We start from the raw sequence: 21,556 nt of genomic DNA, 5'->3' as shown, positions 1-21,556 counted from the left end.
GTGCATTTGGGCAGAGCCAGTGACTGATTACAGGAGATGATTTTGAAATGCAAATAAGATGACTTGAAAACCCTGTTTTCCTGCAGCTGTCCCAACAGCACTGATCTAGACAACAAGTGAGAGAAGGCATTGAGAAGGCAAGGATGCTGATGGGGAGCGAGCGTAACAAAAACACTTCTGGTGCTAAAAGTGTCCAAATGCAAGAACTTCAACATGTGAAGCAGGTCAGTGTATATGCTCCTGTCTTTAGAGGGAGCCATCAGATAAACGTTAGGAGACATGAGATATTTTTGTGAAGGAAACTTGTTCTCTCTCAGAGTAGAACCTACTGCACAGCCTTACAAAAAGACGCAGTGCCAGCCTGGCCAAAGGCCTTTAGCAGGCCACGTTTTCAGCCTACCATGCTGTGCCAGCAGCGGCAGTGGTACTTCACAAACAAAAGTGTTGCTAGAACAGAGGAAAAGGGGTAAACACACTGGTGCAAACTTCAGGCAGCTGCCAGGAAATCCCTTTATTCTAAAGACAACAAAGCCCACAAGATAGTGGTCAGTAGGGTGAACATAACTTACCAAGTAGAGAGTCAGAAGCAACGCTTAGCCTTTGGAAAACTAAACCACACCTGAAACTAGTGGTAATGACAAAGATGAATCAAGTTCATGTCCACATTTTTTTTTCCTGAAACTTTCTTGATTACTTGGTGGTGGCAATCCCACAGAATTTTCCGGGGACAGGACAAAGTAGAGGTGTTAATGATGGGTCTTCCACATCTGAGGGAAGCCCACAGCTGTTATAAAATGTTTGTATTTTGCTGATGTCTGTGAAGGTGCTGAATTCAGTGAAGAGGGATGAAAAGAATTGTGTAAAGAAGCCTGGAGAGTACAAAGGTGATAAAACATTTAATAAATTCAGATTATTTAATATATAGGGAACAAGTAACTGGAGAGAGGCAAACCCTGTCTCTTCAGAAGGCCTTACACCTTTTGGCACCATCTCAGCAGTGATGTGTGTCTTCCCCGTCATTTAAATATCAAAGTGCTTCTGCCTTTAATGCATTTCTCACAGCACTACTTGAGGTAGATAAATACTGTTGGGCAATTAAACCAAAGAACAAGAAATTAAAGTCAGATCTTCATAGACTCAGTCTACCACCCCACCACTAGAACAACCCTATACGCCTCATGGTTTCTGGATCCTGCCCAGGGCTGCTGGTCAGCTTACAGTGCTGGGGCATGGGATGGTTCAGCTTTGTACAGTTCTGATGAATATTCATTTCTACACTACTGGCTTTTTTTGTATGCTGATAACATTCTCTCTTGGCTCCCCTCCTCTGCAAAGACTTTGCCAGTAGACTGAGCTCTCTTGTTTTCATTTTGTTTTCAGTTTGATGTCCCCACATGGCACCAATTTCAATGCCTTTGAACTCAACCTCTTTCTGTTCTTAGCAGCACAATGTTGTCCTGCAGCAACCAAAGTTTCAGAGATGGCCAAAGACTGGTCACAAGGGAAAATCCCCCAAACTGGGAAAATTCAGTGGAAAGTCACACGTGACCACACAGAGTTAATCTCAAACTTAAATTCTAGAACTTCAGGTTATTGTCAAACTAGGGACCACTTCTTTTTTATGATGAGCAAAGGTTTCCTGCCAAATTTCACATGCAATTTTTGAAGAGAAAAATCGGTTTCTTCCTCAATATTACCCAAGAGGTCAACACTGAAGGGCCTTAGCACAATAATCCATCCTGACAAAAGGATCAAGATTGTTGTTACTGTTGCATAGTATCATCACATATAGAAACAAAGTCTTCTAATTGAAAACATCCCATGTGCTCAATGTGGTCTCCCAGAAAGAACATGGCCCTGTAAAACCACACATTGTAGACCTATTTCCTGTGCTACAAAACAGAATTTTAGTAGTTCTTACCCAAATCCTATTGTAAGCAGCAAGGGCAGTCAGAAGGAGCATTTGCTAATTTGTTAGTATTTTAGATTTAAAGGAGACACCTCTTTTTTATTTTCTAACCAATGCTGTAGATGCAGACATTAAGTGGCCTTTGAATCACAGAATGGTGGAGGTGGCAGGGACCTTGGGAGGTCACCTGGTCCAACCCCCTGCTCAAGCCAGGTCATCAGGAGACAGTTGCAGAGAATCACGTCCAGATGAGTGTTGAATACATCCAAGCAGGGAGATTCCACAGAGGCTCTGCACAACCTGTGCCAGTGCTTGGTCACCCTCACGGTGAAGAAGTGATTCCTGATGGTCAGATGGAACCTCCTGTGTTTCAGTTTGGGCCCACTGCCTTGTCCTCTGTCACTGGGCACCACCGTAAAGAGCCTGCCTCTGTCCTCTTTGCACATTCCCCTCAGGTATTTATACACATCGATAAGATACCCCCTGAGCCTTCTCTTCTCTAGGCTGAACAGCCCTGGCTCTCTCAGCCTTCCCTCATAAGAGAGGTGCTCCAGTACCTTTATCATCTAGTGACCCTTTGCTGGACTCTATCCAGTAGCTGCATCTCTCTCATGTACTGCAGAGACCAGAACTGGACATGGGGAAAAAAGTTGCATATTCCTCTCTAACAGTGATTTCCTCAGCAGGCATAAAAAGCAAATGTTTTTTTTCCCCCTACACTTTTTTTGGATCATGCACAATCCTTTTTGTGCATGCAGCAATCTACCTTCTTATCAGCAACCAACCCCATGCAGAGGGAGCACAACCCTCCAAAAGGAGGAAAACCCCGTAGACACTCATGCTGCCCTCGCAGGAAAGCAGTTACCACTTTTGATGTGCTAAGAGTCAATGTGCTGGCACTCACGTGATGGCCTCAAGTTCAAGAGGACGAGGTGGGGAGGTCGCTCAGTCTTCACTGTAAAGAGCAGCTGTAGACAAGAGTGCCAACAGCTGAGCATGCTAATGTCACCATTCAGGATTCATTCTCTGGCTGACTTCTGGCCCTGTGCACTACCCTGTTTCAACCACGTCTAACCATGATGTTAGTCTCCTGTAGACAGAAGGACCATCAGTGCTATCATTGCAAGCAGTTGCCCACATACTTTTCCCTTTACTTAAGTATTTTCAACTTGAAAAAAACTGAAGTTTGGGGCTCAGGTTGATCTTCTTTCAGCCACCTGAAACACAAATGGCTCAAGTCAGCTGCTCAGGTACTGTGTATCCGACCAGTGCCTGCCCCATCACCTGCCTAAGCACTACAGACACTGTTCATTTTAAAACCACGAATGGCAGGTAGATGCTCTGAAGAACCCTGCTTCTTCCCCTGAGGAAACACCAGCTAAGAGAGAAATGAAAATCAATTTTTCTAAAGTGAAGAGCAGAGGAAGGCCAGCGTTGTTTGTACGCCCCCTTGGCACAGCAGGAGATATCACTAAAAGCCTGCTGCTGCACTTCAGCAACCCTGGGGAAAAGGGACTTTGCTTTGTTTGAGAGTGTGTGTGGGTGTGCGTGGGGGGTGCTGCATAGTTTACATCTGTACCAAAAGACACCCTGCCCCCCATCCCCAATAATGCAGTTCATAAAAATAGCTCAGATTCGTTATTCAGCAACTAAAATGGAAATAAAAAGACCAGGCAACAGGGATCCCTTTTTGTGTAGATCTAAAAGACAGAAGAATTGAGACTGTTAACCTAACACAGCAGAACAAGAAGGCAGGCAGTTTAACTCGCCCAACATGAAATCCTTCTTGTTTCACTTGGAAGGTATAGGAATTATTGTTTGAATTAGAGACACCTGTTTTCCCTTCATGTCTCTACATTATACCTCTTAAGTCAAAGTCACACACTTCCCCTTCTCCACCAGCTTCACTTCCAGCTTTTATCACTTTCTAAGCCAAGACCAGTATGTCCTGAGACTGCAAGTTAAGGGAATGTTCAGGTTAAGTTCAGATAACTCTGCAGGTAGTTTAGTAGGAAAGAACAGCAACGGAAGTTTTGCAAAATGGATTGGTGTACCCAACATCTACCCATAAGCAACACTGAACCCACAACTGGCTGGAATAGAAGGGGTGGTGGCCAAGAGTTCACTGCAGAGCAGTCCAAACACACCTTGGACCCAAATTTAGTCTCCTTTGGAGCCAATTCCTCACCTTTGTTTGAACATTACATGTTCTAAAGGACTAGGCGTTGACTCGGGCAGATCCTCAGCTTGCCGACTCCACTGCTCCATCAGTGTAAGCACAATTCATGCTGGAGTCCCAGGCTTGTGGCAGCCCCTGCATCTCCTCAGGAACCGAGCACTGAACAGTGATTTAAGTTCACTTTGGTGCTCCCATGTTTCTGCCACCATGAGAGATATTCTCTGCACAGCAAAGCAAGTCAGGTCTTTGGCTAAAAGGCCCTGAGCCCAAGATAACATGGATCAGCATAGTCCAGCGAAGTTTCATAAATCTTCTCCAGCTGGAATGAAACATTGGCAGGCGACCTGCTCATCTTGCATAGCTTCATCAGCCAAGAACACTTCAGTCATCAGAAAACATGCACAAGGTGTAATGAAAAGCCTTCCAAGAAGAAACAAGCATCTAGCTTCCAGGAGAGGAAGTGGGAGGACTTAGAAAACAATTAACATTCAAGCTGGAAAAAGAATCATTTTGGTGCTGTGTGAATTATGTTTGAAAATATGCTTTAAAATATGCTGCCTAGGGGGGAACCAACAACAGTCTCTATGACCAGGAAAGCCAAGGTGGCATCGTTTCAGAGAACATGACTGCAAAATGCTGAAGCACAGTTTAAGGATGTTTAAGAACAGAATTTTCCTTAAAATACGTAGCGGTCCCACAACACGCACATGAAACACTCAATGCTTTACTGTGGCACCTTACCAGTCTAGAATTAATGCCATGCATTGTGTTAGCCCTGCTTCCTCAAAAGTGAATTACTGCCAGGCAAACAAAAGAGAAGCTTTATTTTCTTTTGGGTTTATCACTCAAGGGAAAACACAAGGCTTCTCTATGTAGCAATGTGCTCTGTAGTGGTATCATGGCCTCCCCACTTTAAAGGGGAAAAGTAAAGTCCGGAATGGGGCAAGATGGAGCACCACTGACATGCTGTGTAACAGGAACTATGGACCACAAGGCCTGCAGGAAAGCCCTGGGTCTGGTCTGCAGTTCTGTTCTCTACACCAGTTTCTTCAAAGTCCATTGGCAATAGCATGCTAAAAAGTGAAATGGATTAAAGAAACAGAGAGTTGACTCTTTAGATAAGATCCCTTTGGAAAAAAGGGTGCTTTTTTTGGTTTATTCCTCTTGATAACATCCTTCTAAAAAGGTAATCTTGGTCAATCCAGGTTTTTAAATACTTTTTATTTTTAAAAGAAACTGTAAAATATCATAACAGGACAGTGGGCGTCATTCAGCAATATCAGTTTCTGGTCTATAGAAGAAATTAATAAAAAACCATCAGCATTTAAAAAAATAAATATGACTAACCATATGGAAAAGGGAAAAATCAAATTAATCTTCAACACCACAGACATGTATAAATGCTGAAATGTTGCTGCGGAAGGTAGAGGTAGAGGTAAACCAGACTTTTCAGACCTAGACCAGTTTTAGATCTCCCCCCTCCCATGCACACACTCCCAAAAGTTCCTGTTGCCAAATACTTGATTTGAATCAGCCTGTCAGTCTCATCAAACTCAAACAGGTCTGTGTGCTCCTTGTAATGCTCTGAGATGGAAAACTATTTCAGTTTTTGTAGAAATTAGTTGCTAAGCAACCTGGCCCCTGTTTTTGCGACTTCTGTAGCAAGGAAAGAGGCAGGAAGCTGGATTTTAGCTACTACAGACCAATAGAATGCTCTCTGGATGATGTCCGCCAGGACAAGTAGATGGTAGAGCCCTTTTAGGAATTGCAGTAGTCCATCAGCTCCTCGGCGATGCACCCGGAGAACAAGCAATGCCGCGCCTTGAGTTCCTCCACTGAAGACAGCATGGTCAGCAGAAACATCCCAAATCAGTAGGTACTCGCTGCAGGGAGAGCCAATTGCCTTATACAGTATGTTGATACTGAAAACTCACATGGTAAGTCACAACCCAGTAACCCTCTGTACAAAGCAGCACGTATCTTGACATAGTGAAATATAAAAACTAAAAATTGCACCGCACATGGATTTTCCAAACAAACTCAAGACAACCGAAGTCAGATCGTACAAACCATTAGTTAAAAAAATACCTTCTTGTATATTTTGAGAATAAGTGGAAAGAGTCTTCGTGCAAATGTTCAGCCTTGATCAAGCAGAGGACGTAAAATTGTTGTAAACGCATTAGTTCCTTTCTCATCTGCCGTATGCGCCCAGCGTTATCTATCTTCTGCAGTATGATTAGGGTTAGGAAATATGTTCTTCTGTAAATACCACCTTTCAAGTTCCACTGATGTACCATCAAGACACTACAGGTGTCATATCCCACAACTGTTGATACAATAAAATATAACAACATAGTGAATAATGGTAAACGGTAATAAAATATAGGATATAATGTCATCTCTAAATAATTTGCACCTTTTTTTTTTTTTTTGCTTAAGAGAGGCTACATGCTTAGAGTTGGATGCAGCAAGTCTGAAGAAGTTTGATTTCATTTTCCAGCACTCATGTCAGACTGGTGGAGGCTGGCCAAGTGACATTCTGTATGTCACTATGCTTTATCCTTACGAGCCAGGTTCATAGCTGGCCTTAAGAGAAACCATAAAACCCACACTATATTGTTAACTTGAATGATTAGCATAGTCATAACACATTGTGAGGGTTTTTTTTAAATTATTCAAGCTTTGTTATAAACTTATTCATTATTTTAGCTATTTCTTTACCGAGGCCACACAAACAAAGATTCACCATGTGGAAATATGATAGTTTGTCTTCCCAGAGGAAAAGCTACAGTGAGCACTTGTCCCAGCCCCTTCAGGCAATAACTTTGTAGACCAAGACCTCCTTGGTCCTTATTGGGCAAAAGTCCATCAGTGAGAGGTCTCTGGGTGGAAGAAAGCAGGTAGGACATACCTGCAACCACATGGGAGAGGAAGGGGAAATGAAATACAGGAGCTAGAAGAACCTCCTTGCTCCTACCTTAATAACCTTGTCTGTCCCCGAGGTCAACAGCCATCCCCTGGTGGCATCAAAGTGTACGTGAACGATGTTGTGCTTACTGTCGTGGAAAGTAGCTGTGGGCGCCCGCCTGAAGAAAGAAATCCAAAAATCAGCAAAGCCTGTGGCTGCAGGATTTTCCCCCAAAATGTTCTCTCTTGAGGAAATAAGCGTTTGAATGCTGCTCTAAGTCATTAACTCAGCAACCTCTCTGTAAACTCCACGTTGAGACCTTTCCAGCATGAGAGGAGCAGGGGTGGAAGGCTCTATCCCTCCTGGTTTGGTAGGCACTGCAGAGGCTTATCTTGCTGAAAGAGCCCAGGGACCACCCCGCCGGGCTGCTCCCTCCCAGAGCCTCACATCTACCCAGGCACTCCCAGAGGCAGGAGCTTTGCCCCACTCCAGCGCAAGCCAGCTGCATGTCCACACTTACTCTTCATCCGTTATGGACTCGTGACAGCTATCGCAGACCCTCACTTCAAACTCAAACCCCATCAGTGGGATGGAGGAGCGCTTGGAGCTGCATTTGCCGCACACTGCTTTCCCACACTTCCGGCAGTGATGCTGCAGGAGACAACATGCAGAAAGACATCTTCAGCCACAAACCCAGATCACTGCTCAGGACCCACTGGCTCTACCATCTCACTCCAGCATGACCCAACCGAGACTGCAGTGAACAGGCAAGTGACTCTTCCAGGGAAGATGAAGGAAAAAAGGCAGGACTTCAGAATAAACAGGGCAGGGAAGGGGTGGGGGTGGAGCAGGGAATCTTATTTTTTTTCCCTTCCTCCACTACCTGGGGCAAGAAGCAGCTCATCATTAGCATGGTCACTGGGAAGCGGCAGATAAAGCGCTCCCCAGGCTAGGTGGACTCTACTTCTCTCCCACGCTCCAGGGTGACACCATACACCACCCTGTAAATCATTGCTGCCTCCACCACTTGACATCTGTGGATGTAGCTGTGGGTAAGGGCTTCTTCACGGAGTGCGACCAGTGTTACAGGGGGTTTTCAACAGGGTAGAAGGCAGAAACCATAGAATCATTAAGGTTGGAAAAGACCTCTAGGATCATCAAGTCCAACTGTCAACCCAACACTACCACGTCTCCTAAGCCATGCCCTGAAGTGCCACGTCTACATGTTTTTTAAACACCTCCAGGGATGGTGACTCCAGCACCTCTCTGGGCAGCCTGTTCCAGTGCCTGACCACTCTTTCCATGAAGAAAGTTTTCCTAATATCCAATCTAAACCTTCCCTGATGCAGCTTGAAGCCATTTCCTCTTGTTCTATTGCTAGTGACCTGGGAGAAGAGAACAACCACATCCCTACAACCTCCTTTCAGGTAGTTGTAGAGAGTGATAAGGTCTCCCGTCAGCCTTCTCTTCTCCAGACGAAACAACCTCTGTTCCCTCGGCCACTCCTCATAAGACCTGCTCTCCAGACCCTTCACCAGCTTTGTTGCCCTTCTTTGGACATGCTCCAGCACCTCAATGTCCCTCTGGTACTGAGGGGCCCAAAACTGAACACAATATTCAAGGTGTGGCCTCACAGGTGCCAAGTACAGGGGCACGATCACTTCCCTACAATGTCCAAGCTGTCCTCTTTTTGTTAGCGCAGCTAGAGACAAGAGGACAGGACAAAGAGCCCCGCTTTGCACCCAGAGGTCCCAACCAGCCTGGCATCTGCTGCAGGGCTGGGAGCTGTAATTACCCCTGTCCCTGGGAGTCTCACCTTGGGGGCGTAGGGGATGACAGCACCACTCAGCAGCACATGACACGTTAAAGCATCTCCAGGTCGAGGTAGGACAGGGCTACATTAGCGCAGTGTCATTCTGGAATCCCATCCCAGCCTCTAAGTATAAACATCTACTACCTAATCGTCTTGGTCAACTCCTTTGGCCATTTTCAGCCCCAGAAGCAGTAGTGTTTCTGCATTTTGATGGCCCCCCCCCCAATCTTTTCTTGTGCACTGGCTGTGTAGGACTGCAAGGCTGCCTTGCAGGCTGCAGGAGAGCCAGGCCCTGGGGTGATGAGCACTACATAAAGAAAAGATGCAGCTCAGCTTTGTCCCAGACACCTGACTTCTCCAAGCTCCATGAGAACATCCCTTTCATCATTTTTACACCACTCTCCCAAAAGTCTGCGATCCTCAACCCTCTCCTGCTGGGCAGGAAAACACAGCAACATGTTCCAAGCAGACCAATAAGCCTTTTCCAAAGCAGCCTGAGCAATTACAGCTGTTTACTCAACCTCATTGAAAACAGCTTTGGTTCTAGTACGATCTCCAAAAATCAGCCGTAAACTTCTTTCTGCAACTATTTCAACTAAGAATAAACAAAATCCCACACGGCTAAAGCTATGGAAGGCCCCAAACCAATTTATTCAGCTCAAGGCCTATTACATGCTTCTGCTATTGGGACTGGCCAAGAAGAAAAGAAAAGAAGAAGAATAAAAAATAGAAGAAAAAAGTGTATTCCTCCCAACCACAAAAATCAAGCCTCATCAGAGGGAGCCCACTCTCTCACTATCGAGCACTCAGTGGAAAAACAAAGTGCAAGTTCTCAAGGCTTTAGGGGAAAAAATGTTACTGTGATCTATCATGAGAGGAAAGCCTGATTGCACCATGTTAACACGCCAAAGGATGCATACAAACCTGCCTGAGGCCTATTTTCTTACTGTCCCACATTTGCTTGAAGTTCCAGAAGAACGGCTGGTCACATTTTTGACAGGAGTCACTATCCAGCCACTCGGGGGTCTGGCAACACACACACACACACACACAAAAACACAAAACAAGAGTGAGCAACAAACAGAATAAGCTTCCAGTGGAGCCTAGAGACAGGACAAGAAGGATGTACTGGGGTGCAGTAATGTGCCCAACTAAACTTAATTTAAAAATGACATTTCACAAGATGTCATTTTGACTCTTCCCTGGAATGTCTTTTTTTGGCTCAGCTCTAAGCCTTGAAGGACATGGGAGGAACACTTCTCATGCAAATTATGAAGCAGAGTTTGATTATAAGAGCATAAAAGTACCCCAGGAACAAACAAGCCTCCCCCACCTCTCCAAGTCTGGAATTATCATATAAAAATATTCTGTCCTCTTCTAGACAGCATTTACCATCTGCTATTGCCTCTGGTGGGAACTGGGGTCAACTGGTACTTCCAATAGCCAAGCTACTCATCTGGAAGAAAGGGAAGGTATCTGAAATGCTGACAGGGGCATGTGTTACTATTTCTTTCTTTAATACTGTAAGAGGCATTCCTGCTGTCAGAGGTATCTGTTACAAATCACACATAGGGGTGAGAAAGACGAGATTCACCCAAACAAACCTGAAACCCAAGCCAGCTCTTTTCCCTGCTTTTACACAAAGATGATGGAAGGAAGGTCTTCTATTTCCTAACACGGCATGTAGCTTTGCACTCATGCTGTGGATGAAGTGGGTAAGAAGATTTAAAGAAAACAAAGAAGATATTAAAGGCACTTCTCTCTCCTGCAGCCAAGGTTTTGCTTTGCAGAGTAGCATGGACCAGAAGCCCTGTAGGGAAGCAAGTCTCGCCAGATCCTGAAAGAGCTCAGGAAACGCCTGAAGTGGCAGGGGGGCACATGGAGAGGGCAGTCGATCTTCTCCCCTACCTTTGGGTCCCCTGACACTTGTCTTGCATTGAGCTGCTGGGAGAGACGCAGTGTGTCTCCCCACAACGTTTAGGAAGCCTTCTGGGGGATGTGAGGCTCAGGAAGAATCTTAGTTCTTGACCCCTCTCCAGCTGGCTGTCAGTCTGTCTGGCCTAACCTGGCCTAGCAAAAGCAACACTCCTTCCCAGCAGATGACTTTTGCTCCTTTCTCTGCCCCACCAGGACAAGAGCTCAGCCCAAAGCTGGTGCTGGCAAGCAGGTCCGTCTGTCCCTGCACTGCAGCAGCCCCAGCCAGACCAGGATGGCCCTGCCAGCCCTGCCTCGGCACTATGGCAACGCGCTCCCACCAGCCCCACCAACCCCATGAGGTTAAATAAACACTAAATAATGTTTCATAATTTGTGAGCGACTGCTACTAGCAAACTGCATCTGTCTTATCAGAGCCACTGGCTTCTCACATGCTGCAATTTAAAATGGCAAGAAACAAAGCTGAGATTAAGAATAAAAAATTATACAAAAGCCAGGCAGAGGTAAGGTAAGGCTGATGGAGACCCTCAGCTCCCGGGATAGCCTAGACCTCCAGCAATAAAGCAACTGCCTGCTTCAGCTTCTTCTGCCAGTTACTCTGAAGGCAGTTCATTCTGCTGGGGCAAATCCTTGCCTTTTCTACCCACAACAGTCTTTCTGTTTAATGCCTACAGATCTACATCGTGTGTAAGTTTTCATCTCTTAAGCATCTGAATGCTATAGATGAAAAAAACATTTTGCTTGTGACAAGTGCTTTGTAGTCAAATAGAAACACAGCTTCTAGCATCTTTCGGCTGTTGTCTTCTTACAGCTTTTTAGAAAGAGCTTAAAATAAAGAATCAAGGGCTAAAATGGCTTAATTCACTCTAATGCAATCTCAGACATGTGGGGAAAATCTGATAGCAACAAAGTGAGTACTGAGCACACATCACAGAGAGAAAACCCTTAAATGGGGGCAAAAATACCAAAGTCAAAATCCGGAAGAAACTGCTCTAGGACCCCAAACCAAGGTTTGGTATTGAAGTCTCAAAGATTCATGTTTCAGGGGTGGTTTAGCACCCTGAACACCCTATTGAACTACTGCTAACATGAACAAGCCTACAAAGCCTCAGTTAGAGAAACCAGTGCCCCCATTAGCACCTGCTAAGAAGCCCTCATTTAGCTAATTATATTTCTCCTCCACTTTTTAAACCAGCCTTCTCACAGCATTGCTGCCTGTTTTGCGGCAAGCCAGTCTTAACCCTTACCGTAGCCTTTCGAAGGCAGCAAATAAAGGTTTTCATTTCTGGATGTTCAAGTCACAGCAAAAAGGAAACATCTGTTGGGAAGGAGGAAGCTGCTCTGCTTTCATTTCACTTTTGGAGCTGATGACATAATTGGCCATTAGATTAGCAATTTAAGAGAGCCAACTGGAATGCTAATTCACATTAAAAAGGGAGCTCAGTTCCTGCCTAGGCCTATTTCACTAGTTTTTAAAATCCAATTTTCCACTTAGCTTTCCTCCTTGCTCCAGGGAGACACGCATGACCTGGAGAGGCCAAAACCCTTGAGAACTACCAAAGCTGGTGAAAGCCCATGCTGCCAAAAGCCTTGCTCAGACCTACCCACTGTGGGGACTCGGGGTGCCTTCCTACCCCTTGCAGGAACAGGGCAGAGGTTTGCCATGACTCATGTTACCAAGATTCGCCATGCTGCCGAGCAGGGCTGACGCCTGACTCACTCAGCACAGTGCTCGCTCCCCCTCTCTGAGTCAGGTCTCAGAAATTGCCGAGCGGAGGCTGTTCCCGCAGCGCCGAAGACCCAGGGTGCGTTTTTGCACCCGCTCACATTCATTGGCCGCAGCACAAAAGCAATTAGGAGCGTGTGGGTGAAATCTTACTGTCTCGATCAGCAAAGTCACCGTTTACCCCACTTCTACGTGGTTACACCAGGGGGAAGCAAGACCGAGTAGCGGGTGAGATTGAAGCCCTAATTAAATGTCTTTTTAGCAAGAACAGGAGAAAAAAAACTGAGTTGCAGGTTTCCAGAGATGACAAAGAGCTTTCTTGGTTTGTTTTCTTAAAACCCCTAAGGTGACAAAGAGCTTTCTTGGTTTGTTTTCTTAAAAACTCCCAATAATTATCAATCCATCCATTTACCTCTGAACTGATAATATTTTTCATGATGTCCTGAAAAACAAAGCAGAACATCTCACAATACCCTCCTCAGAGGACATCTTTCAGAACAGTGATGTAAAGGGTAAGAGCCATTTAGCAGCCTACTTAATGCGCATTTTCTGCCAAACAATTTCCCCTGTACCATATTATCAAAGGCATGCCATAATTGCTGTATAACAACTGGAGCATGTCCAAAAACATTTTTAAAGCCTGGAATGATCTTGTTCAGGTTGAAAGTTGCACATTTTAGAAAGGCCCCTTCTTCCCAAGGCTGCTTCAGACCAAATCGACTAGAACCGAGTATCTACCTCCTGCCTCTCAACATCCATGTTCCAGACGACGATTCCCCCATCCGCACCGCAGGAGATGAGCTGCCGAGTGTGGTGAGCATAGGAGAGAGACTGAACTTTATCACTGAAAAAGAAACAAGACAGTTACTGATCAACTGTCTATGGCTAGCACACAAGTAAGCACAAGATATACAAGAAAGCAGTATAAATCACTTGTTGCCCATTTGTTTCCCTCGCCCCTCACTGTACGTGGCATCCGTCAGATGCAAATCAGCCTTTGCTGCCCAGCTGGGACCAGAGTGTTGCTTGTCTGGGCAGCATCCACAAAAGCAAACACCTTTTCTGATAACTGCTTTTGCTGCCTCTGAGATGGGAGGTCCCAACTGCACTGGGAAGCCTTAACAGAGCTGCAGCTCTGGGCCTCTCTAAAGACACATCTGGATGTATAAATGCAGCCCCGGTAACATACCTTCTTGTCACAATATCAGTAACAACTTTGTTTTCATAAATCTCTGCAACATCTAGGAATGAAGCACTGAGGAACTACTGAAGATTTTCTTTTAGCACTAACAAGCATAGAGTTTCAAAAACAACACGGGAATCACTAAATTGTTCCTAAGCCTTCCCAAGGTAAGGTGGAAGACCTAGGTACTTTTGCTTCTTCTTTTAAGGAAAAAATAATGCACTTTAAATCCCTAAAGCTGTGCTCGTTCCTTCATAAAAGAAAGAAAACCAGGCCTCACCTCAAGCTATTTACAACCTGAGAAATAAAAACCATACAACACTTACAGGGGGGGGAAGATTAAGAATTATCAGTAACCAAGCATACAGCGCCTGGAACTATCCCGCAACATTTGTTTTTCTTTGCTACCACCACTGGTCTCATCTACCCAAAGGACTTTCACGCTTGTGCATTTGGCTGCTCTTCTACAGGGGAATGCATTTACAGGACAGCTTGGTACAACACAGCCTGCCTTCACAGCACCCGCCTGCCAATGCCAGTGGCACCACCAGCTGAAATGTTTCTTAGTCCCTGTTGTCCTTATGACCAGGTGTCTATACTGTACAGTGCCAGCCAGCAGCCGTGCCACAGATCTAGTTGAAGTCGTCCCTGCTTATTGCAGGGAGATGGAACTAGATGACCTTAAAGGCCCCTTCCAACCCAAACTAGTCTATGGTAACGATCCAGAGGCTAACTTTGTATTAGAAGAACTAATTTCCAAACTAATTTTCACAGCAATAAATCTTGCGGTGGTGCATTAGCAAGCACCACGGGTAGGATAAGAGGGTGATCTGGGAATTTCAGCAAGAGCTCTGCAGTGCTCTGAAATCCCAGCAGCACCCAAATTGCTCAGCAGAGCACAGCATCACTCAAAAGAAAGATATGAATATGTAAGAAACCATGGGATTTTGCCTCTCCAGACCTGAACCTGGCGCACAAGTCCCATATATATGCACTCCCAATACACTGAAATAAACTCGTTGCATTGCCGGTGTTAAAAGGCTGGGAGATCAAGGCAACTAGAGCCATTCTGATTTCTACTCAATGAGAGCACAGGCTTACTCTTCTTCAAAGACTTCTACTATACTATGTAAATATGAGCTCTCTACGTGCAAAGATGAAGTGTCTCTGCATTGAGGAGATGGTGAAGGCCCCTGTGGGAAAAGCACATTACTTAGAACTCAGGCTGTAGGCAAAGTGGGATGGAAGAAGTTAGCATGGAGGAAAAAGGAACTAATCAAAGCCTGATGCTCCCTCTAGGGGAAGGAAAGACTTCGACACCTAAAAGGCAAGAATTTCTCTGTAGTTGTGTTTATTTGAGAACCCTCCTCTTTCCAACAAAGGTGCAAGCTCTGGCATAACACATTCAGGACTATATATTGTGCTTTCCTTCACCACCCTTTGCAAGACTCCCAAACCAGCCTGTGAGCCCAACGCTGAAAAACTTACTATAAGCAACTTATTCCAGTGGTTTATAGACCACAGGGAGTCACACATACAAGCCTGAGGCGTGTGAATACTGCAACCTTTGGGCTGTTTGCTTCCAGCCGTGGCTTCTGCCTTTAGCTTTTCTCCCATAAAAGCAGGAGGAAGGACCCTGAACGTACTTGTGTCCTTGCAGCTCGATGGCTGTTCCTTTTCTTCCTCCAATATCCCACATTATAATGGAATGATCAGAACTGCCTGAGAATAAAACTCGCTGTATTGGGTCCCAACAAAGTGCAGTGACACCACCTGAAATGGAAGCACAAAACAGTCATTTCATCACAGAAAGTGGAAGACAGGAATGTAGTTAAATGTATATATATATAAAAATATAAAGTTACAACAAAAATATGGAGAGACAGTGACTAGAATGCAGGTCTCTGAAAAGGCCACTGCACTTGCCAGTTGAAAACTAACAGCCTAGAAAACATACTGAAGCCCAATCCTGCTTCTGTGCAGGCAGAAGGCTCCGCTGCCGCTCACATGGATGAATCCATTGAGCAGTAGTAGAAGGATGGCCATGGTGTGCCTACACAGCTTTTCATCTCCATCATTCCAGGAGATAGATTTTATTACAAAAGAGAAGCAAGTATGGAATATTACGGGCATCTTCAGAGTATCTTAGCATGAGGATTGAACTACTTGTGCTACCTCATGGTTGATCTATCAGCATTCAATCAGAAAGGGGGGGGATATGAAGACAAAACGCTGAGGAATGACCACTCCTGTTAGATGACAGGATCACATCCCAGGCTTGCTGTTTTTAAACAGCACCAGCGCCAGCAGTGAAACAAGCAGTTAGTGCCTCCAAGATGTGCCTATTCCACTTGGGCAAAAGTATCTACCAGTACAGGTCCTTCCTTGAGCAGCATCCTCTTCCCCCCAGAGTTACCACAAATCTTTGCTCTCACTCTGCTTTAATTAGTAGCTACTGACTGCAGTGTTTTCTGCCATAGGAGTTTTCTGATCAGAAGTCTGATCAGTCTCATTTTTACCAATAAAGAATAAATTTCCCTGAGCTGTAGTGACAGTTTAAGGCCTGTCTCCCTTCCATGTACGCACTGACACAAGCCATCCTAGTATGGGGTTTGTGTGGCAAGGCACTGGGAGTGGGTTCTGTAAGAAGTTGCCAGAAGCTTCCCCTATGTCCAATAGGGCCAATGCCAGCCAGCTCCAGGATGGACCCACTGCTGGCCAAGGCTGAGCCCATCAGCCACAGCATAACAACATATTTTAGGAAGGCAAAAAAACGTGTGCAACTGCAGCTAGAAAGATGAGTGAGAATACGTGAGAGGAACAACTCTGCAGACACCAAGGTCAGTGAAGGAGGAGGGGGAGGAGGTGCTCCAGGCATCAGAGCAGAGATTCCCCTGAAGGCCATGGTGAGCCAGGTTGTCCCCCTGCAGCCCATGGAGGTTAATAGTGGAGCAGATATCCACCTGCAGCCTGTGGAGGACCCCACGCCAGGGCAGGTAGATGCCCGAAGGAGGCTGTGACCCCGTGCGAAGCCCGTGCTGGAGCAGGCTCCTGGCAGGACCTGTGGCCCCATGGAGGGAGGAGCCCACGCTGGAGCAGGTTTGCTGGCAGGACTTGTGACCCCATGGAGGACCCATGCTGGAGCAGTCTGTTCCTGAAGGGCTGCACCCTGTGGGAGGGACCCATGCTGGAACAGTTTGTGAAGAACCGTAGCCTGTGGGAAGGACCCACGTTGGAGAAGTTTGTGGAGGACTGTCTCCCATGGGAGGGATCCTACACTGGAGGAGGGGACGAGTGTGGCGAGTCCTCCCCCTGAGGTAGAAGGAGCAGCAGAGACAATGTGTGATGAACTGACCTCAACCCCCGTTCTCTGTCCCCCTGTGCTGCTGGCAGGGAGAAGGTAGAGAAATCAGGAATGAAGTTGAACCCAGGAAGAAGGGAGGGGTGGGGGGAAGATGTTTTAAGATTTAGTTTTTGTTTTGTCATTACCTTACTCTGATTTGATTGGTGACAAATTAAACTAATTTCCCCAAGTCAAGTCTGTTTTGCCTGTGACAGTAATTGCTGAGAGATCTCTCCCTGTCCTTATCTTGACCCACAAGCCCTTAGTTGTATTTTCTCCCCCCTCTCCAGCTGAGGGGGCAGAGGGATAGAGCAGCTTCAGGGAGCACCTGGCATCCAGCCAGGGTCAACCCACCACAGTTTCACAGGAGAGTCAAACCACCATGATGTTGAGCACACATGAAGAACCAAATTTGGTCTCCTCCTGAGGCCTTACCTGTGTGTCCCTTGAATGTTGTAACAAGGCTGCAGGACTCTTGCTCTAGTTTGAGTATGGTCACTTGCCCAGAATGATCACCAACAAACACATGCCGGGTCTCCACATCGAATCTGATGGATAAATGCTGAGGAAAATACATTGCTTACACAAGCTTTACATTTCTTTCATGACTTGTTAATTCTTTTAACATGAGTATACTGCAACCTCATGAATAGCGCTCCAGTCTCAAGGAGGTATTCAGAGGGTACTTTCAGGCACCAAGATCATACCTGTTCATATTAATAGTGCACTCTCCCCACATAAACCAAAGAGTGAAAAAATGAGACTATTCCAGAGGATGCAATTTGTGCTTTTATTATGAAACACCTTTGAAGTAGCCCTTCTCATGAACAGAGGAGTCATCTCTCCAGGCTCTCTAACTTAGGTGCTAGAGTTGGATGGTGTCCACTCTCTCTTTCCCTTCCCCAAATTCTATAAAATAACTATTACTAGTTTTCTGCTTCCTCATTATAGTTAAGTTTATGAATACAACAAGAGGGTATTGTTTTATGTCGTATTTGGGGAAGTGTCAGCTACATCAGGTGCATCACACATCATATTCTAAACTGAATAAAAACTGGACCTATTCAATCATCCACTGGAACTACCTAACTGGACAGATTCTGACCTCTTAATCAGATTTAATTCTGCATACAGGGTCCATACTGAATATTTAAGGAGCAACTGCTTAGCACTGATTCAATTCACACAGAACCCTGGGGGGAAAAACCCACACCCTTGGTTCTGCCAAGCTTTTTGCAGTATTTGTCAATGATTCTCTCTTCCTCTGCCCTCCACCAGCATGATCTGATGACTCAAATGAAAGCGTCCTCCAAAATTCTGAATCACTCAAAATGGTCCATTCTCTAGAGAGATTTAGGAAATACAGGACAAAATCTTGCATTATCCTTTCAAAAGTACTTATCATTTAACTAAATTAAGTTCAGTCTTTGTGCCATTTTGATTGGCTGAATGACCAGATGATATAAAGCAAAACCATGTTCAGAATTTTGAGTCAGTCTCCCTTCCCACGAACTAGCAAAACAGACATCATCTATACCACTTACGCTACAGGGCATTAAAAGTCTGTTTATGCTAAACCCTGGTTTCAGCCTAAAGAGCTCATACTTTTCCACTTCCCTTTTAATTTGCAATAAAGCTGAATTAATATTTCTTTTACTGTCAGGCAGCTGGGGCAGCTCTATGTGAATAAGCCACCTGAGTGCCATTTCTGGAGCCATTTACTCTTTAGTTAACCCAAATTCCCTATACATAGTGGGCTGCTCCAGAGTGAAGGACAAGTACTCATTATTTTATATTAAAGTCATTTAATTTTTACCATGCATACACACAGGCACACTGACCTGATCAGTGATCTACTTTGCTACCATTAATTCTTAGAAGAAAGCATGCGCTATATGTTTAAACGAAGGCTCTGTCCATATTTATTACAACAGCAGACCACAATAGGTTGCAGATTGCCCATTGTTTTGCTCAAAAATGCTTAGACCTAAATATGCCACCACGTATTAAGGAGACAAAGCAAGGAGAACAGGCAGGTTTTAAAATTGGCTTTAAATAACGGTTTCTTTCACAAAGCACTGAACCTATACAGAGCAAAAAATTTGGAGGACAACTAGAAAAATAAACCAAAGAGGCTGTTTAAGTGCCAAAGAGCAGAAATAAAACTGAGAGCTCAGCTAAGGATACTGCAGGCCACAGGCCCCTGCGCTGGTCCGGTACCCTCCCAGCCGCTGGCCGCTCTCCGAACAGTGCCACGTGAAGTGTTTGTCTTGTCCAGTGCTTAACACCCACTCCATCTCCAGGACAAACAGAATCATTATGACCCTGCTTTGATGAGCTGAAAATTAAGCAGACAGACATATAATTGTGTTGTGGAGAAGACCGCGGGGCGGGGGTGGGCAGAAGACCACTGCAAATACCAACTGCACCCAGTTCCTCCACTCCCTACTCACACGTTCACCCTTCCCTACAGAAGAAACTGGTGTTTAATAATCCCATTGACACAAGCTACCATGCAAGCTTGTAAAGTCCCTGCTCCGCATGTTCAGTGTTTGCATGAGAAAGAGCAGAAGCAAGACTTAATTCCTTCCATGCCTGTTGCAGCCATTTATCTTCTACAGTAGCACAAGTCTCCCTTCCATCATTGTATCATCACCAACAAAGCTGCCATTGTGGAAAGCACTCTGGGCTCTACTTAAACCTCTTTTGAGCTGGTTTTATGACAGCAGTGCAGACGCCTATGCTGCCACTCCTCCCGCTGTGAGGCCTGGTGGATCTGGGCTGCAGATTGTGGTACCCCAGCAGAATGATGAATTACAGCACAGGCACAACCCCGCACCAAAGGGAAGTTTTAGCCTTGCATGTAAACCAGCTAAAATGGAAATTGGAATAAAATTAAAAAAAAAAAAAACAAAACCACAAACCCCCAAACCAACCCCCAAAAATCCCACCACACAACCAAAAACTAAAAAGATCATAGGTGGGCAAGGTGAATAAAACAACCGAAGGAATAATTTTCTACTGCTGCCTAAACAAAGCCATCAAAAAGCTTTTCATTAAAGCAAGGGAACCCAGGGTTGTAACTGACAGTATTTTGTATGAATGACCGGTGGGCTCGGTCACAAAAGTGCTGGCTGAGCAGACATTTTAATAAAACAAGTGGCAGGAAAGACACGCAGAACTGTTCCTAGCTGTAACTTAGCAGCAAATGCCATACTCCTCAATCCACAGTCCTACTGGTTTATTGCTGTTCTGAGACCTGGCAACATGTGTCGCACAAAGCAGGCTGCTTGTACTTGTTCGTGTAAAATCTGACACACTGGAAAGACTGAATATCTTTGGAAGCTTAAAAACCACCCTGAAACCTCTCTTTGAAATGCAAAGAAATTCCTCAGAACAGTATGGGAAGATTGCTGCCCACCCAATACAAATATATAGCACAGACAAGAGCTGTGTTCAAACCCTAATGAGTGGAACTAGTTGTAGCAAAGAATAGGAGGCTTGCACAAGCCAACACCTGCCCCCAGTCCACACCACTTTATAGACCCGAAAAGTCAATACGTGCATTGACACAAGTTGCCACAAGTGACCGTGAGGGTGCCAGAGCAGTGGAACAGGCTGCCCAGGGAGGTTGTGGAGTCTCCTTCCCTGGAAACATTCAAAACCCGCCTGGATGTGTTCCTGTGCCCCCTGCTCTGGGTGTGCCTGTCAAGCAGGGGGGGTCGGTTAGATGATTTCCAGAGGTCCCTTCCAACCCCTGCCATTCTGTGATTCTGTGAAGTGTGATTGGCAACTGGACTAGTTTACAGCATCAGACTTGAACTGTGCCTAGATGCTTTCACCCTCACCCATAGAAGAGCTCAGATTTTGGCTCTTGTTTCCACACACTTTTAAAACTCCAGGTTTGTAATTAGGATAGAGGGATGGGGACCAGCCAGGAGTCACCTGAGCTCCTTTAAACAGATCTCTCTTCTGTCCACCCTCCAGATGTCTTACCTGGGAAGAAATTCAGTGACCCCATGAGTGACTAATGCTTGTCTTGACCTATCTGTTGCTTTCCCTAGGAGCACCTGCACTAGCTGGTGGAGAGGTGCACTGCAGAAAAGGTCATGATGGGATGCATGCATCTACAAGCACCTAATGGGCTCGTATACGTGTCCCAGGCGCTTGTGTGCACCAGCAGTGCCATAGACAGATCCGTGCACTTCCACAGGATGTGCAAAGCTGGCTGAGCTCAGGCTGTTCAAGGCCTGTCCAGGGATGTCTTCTCAACATGTGGCAACTGCTTCTGCTAATCTGGGCTTCCCATGGTTTGAACTGGCTGTGGGGGTAGCTAGCACCACCCAACTCTCCTGTATCTCCTCCTAAAACTCCTAAAAGAAGAGGTGGAAGGGGTGAATGTGATAGCTTTGCTTATCCTCCCTCGCAAAAAAGAGCTTTCGATTAAGCGTTCTGTTGCCCGCCTGCAAATGCTGCATTTATTAGCTGGTGCCACCACACACACACTGATGGCAGAAATATCTGAACCAAGTGAATGAGCACAGTGGGGGTAATCTAAGA

General features: G+C 45.5%; 1 protein-coding gene across 5 annotated transcripts in view; it reads right to left on the bottom strand.

The window, feature by feature from the left end:
- Positions 1-5,290: 5,290 nt before the first annotated feature.
- Positions 5,291-21,556, bottom strand: part of WDFY2 (WD repeat and FYVE domain containing 2) — a 78,557-nt gene continuing 62,291 nt past the window's right edge. For all 5 annotated transcript variants that reach the window (XM_064440946.1, XM_064440944.1, XM_064440948.1 and 2 more), the window contains 8 exons: positions 19,184-19,334; positions 17,432-17,544; positions 15,300-15,426; positions 13,209-13,314; positions 9,734-9,835; positions 7,517-7,647; positions 7,066-7,174; positions 5,291-6,414 (listed from right to left, as the gene is read on the bottom strand). In XM_064440946.1, coding sequence (XP_064297016.1) covers positions 6,385-6,414; positions 7,066-7,174; positions 7,517-7,647; positions 9,734-9,835; positions 13,209-13,314; positions 15,300-15,426; positions 17,432-17,544; positions 19,184-19,334 — 869 coding nt within the window. In that variant the 3' untranslated portion in view covers positions 5,291-6,384. The remainder of the gene's footprint in view (positions 6,415-7,065; positions 7,175-7,516; positions 7,648-9,733; positions 9,836-13,208; positions 13,315-15,299; positions 15,427-17,431; positions 17,545-19,183; positions 19,335-21,556) is intronic.

Source organism: Phalacrocorax carbo, chromosome 1 (genome assembly GCF_963921805.1).
Source record: "Phalacrocorax carbo chromosome 1, bPhaCar2.1, whole genome shotgun sequence".
Taxonomy (NCBI): Eukaryota; Metazoa; Chordata; class Aves; order Suliformes; family Phalacrocoracidae; genus Phalacrocorax; species Phalacrocorax carbo.
The sequence above is the reverse complement of the archived record's forward strand: the minus strand, read 5'-3'. Positions and strand labels throughout refer to the sequence as shown.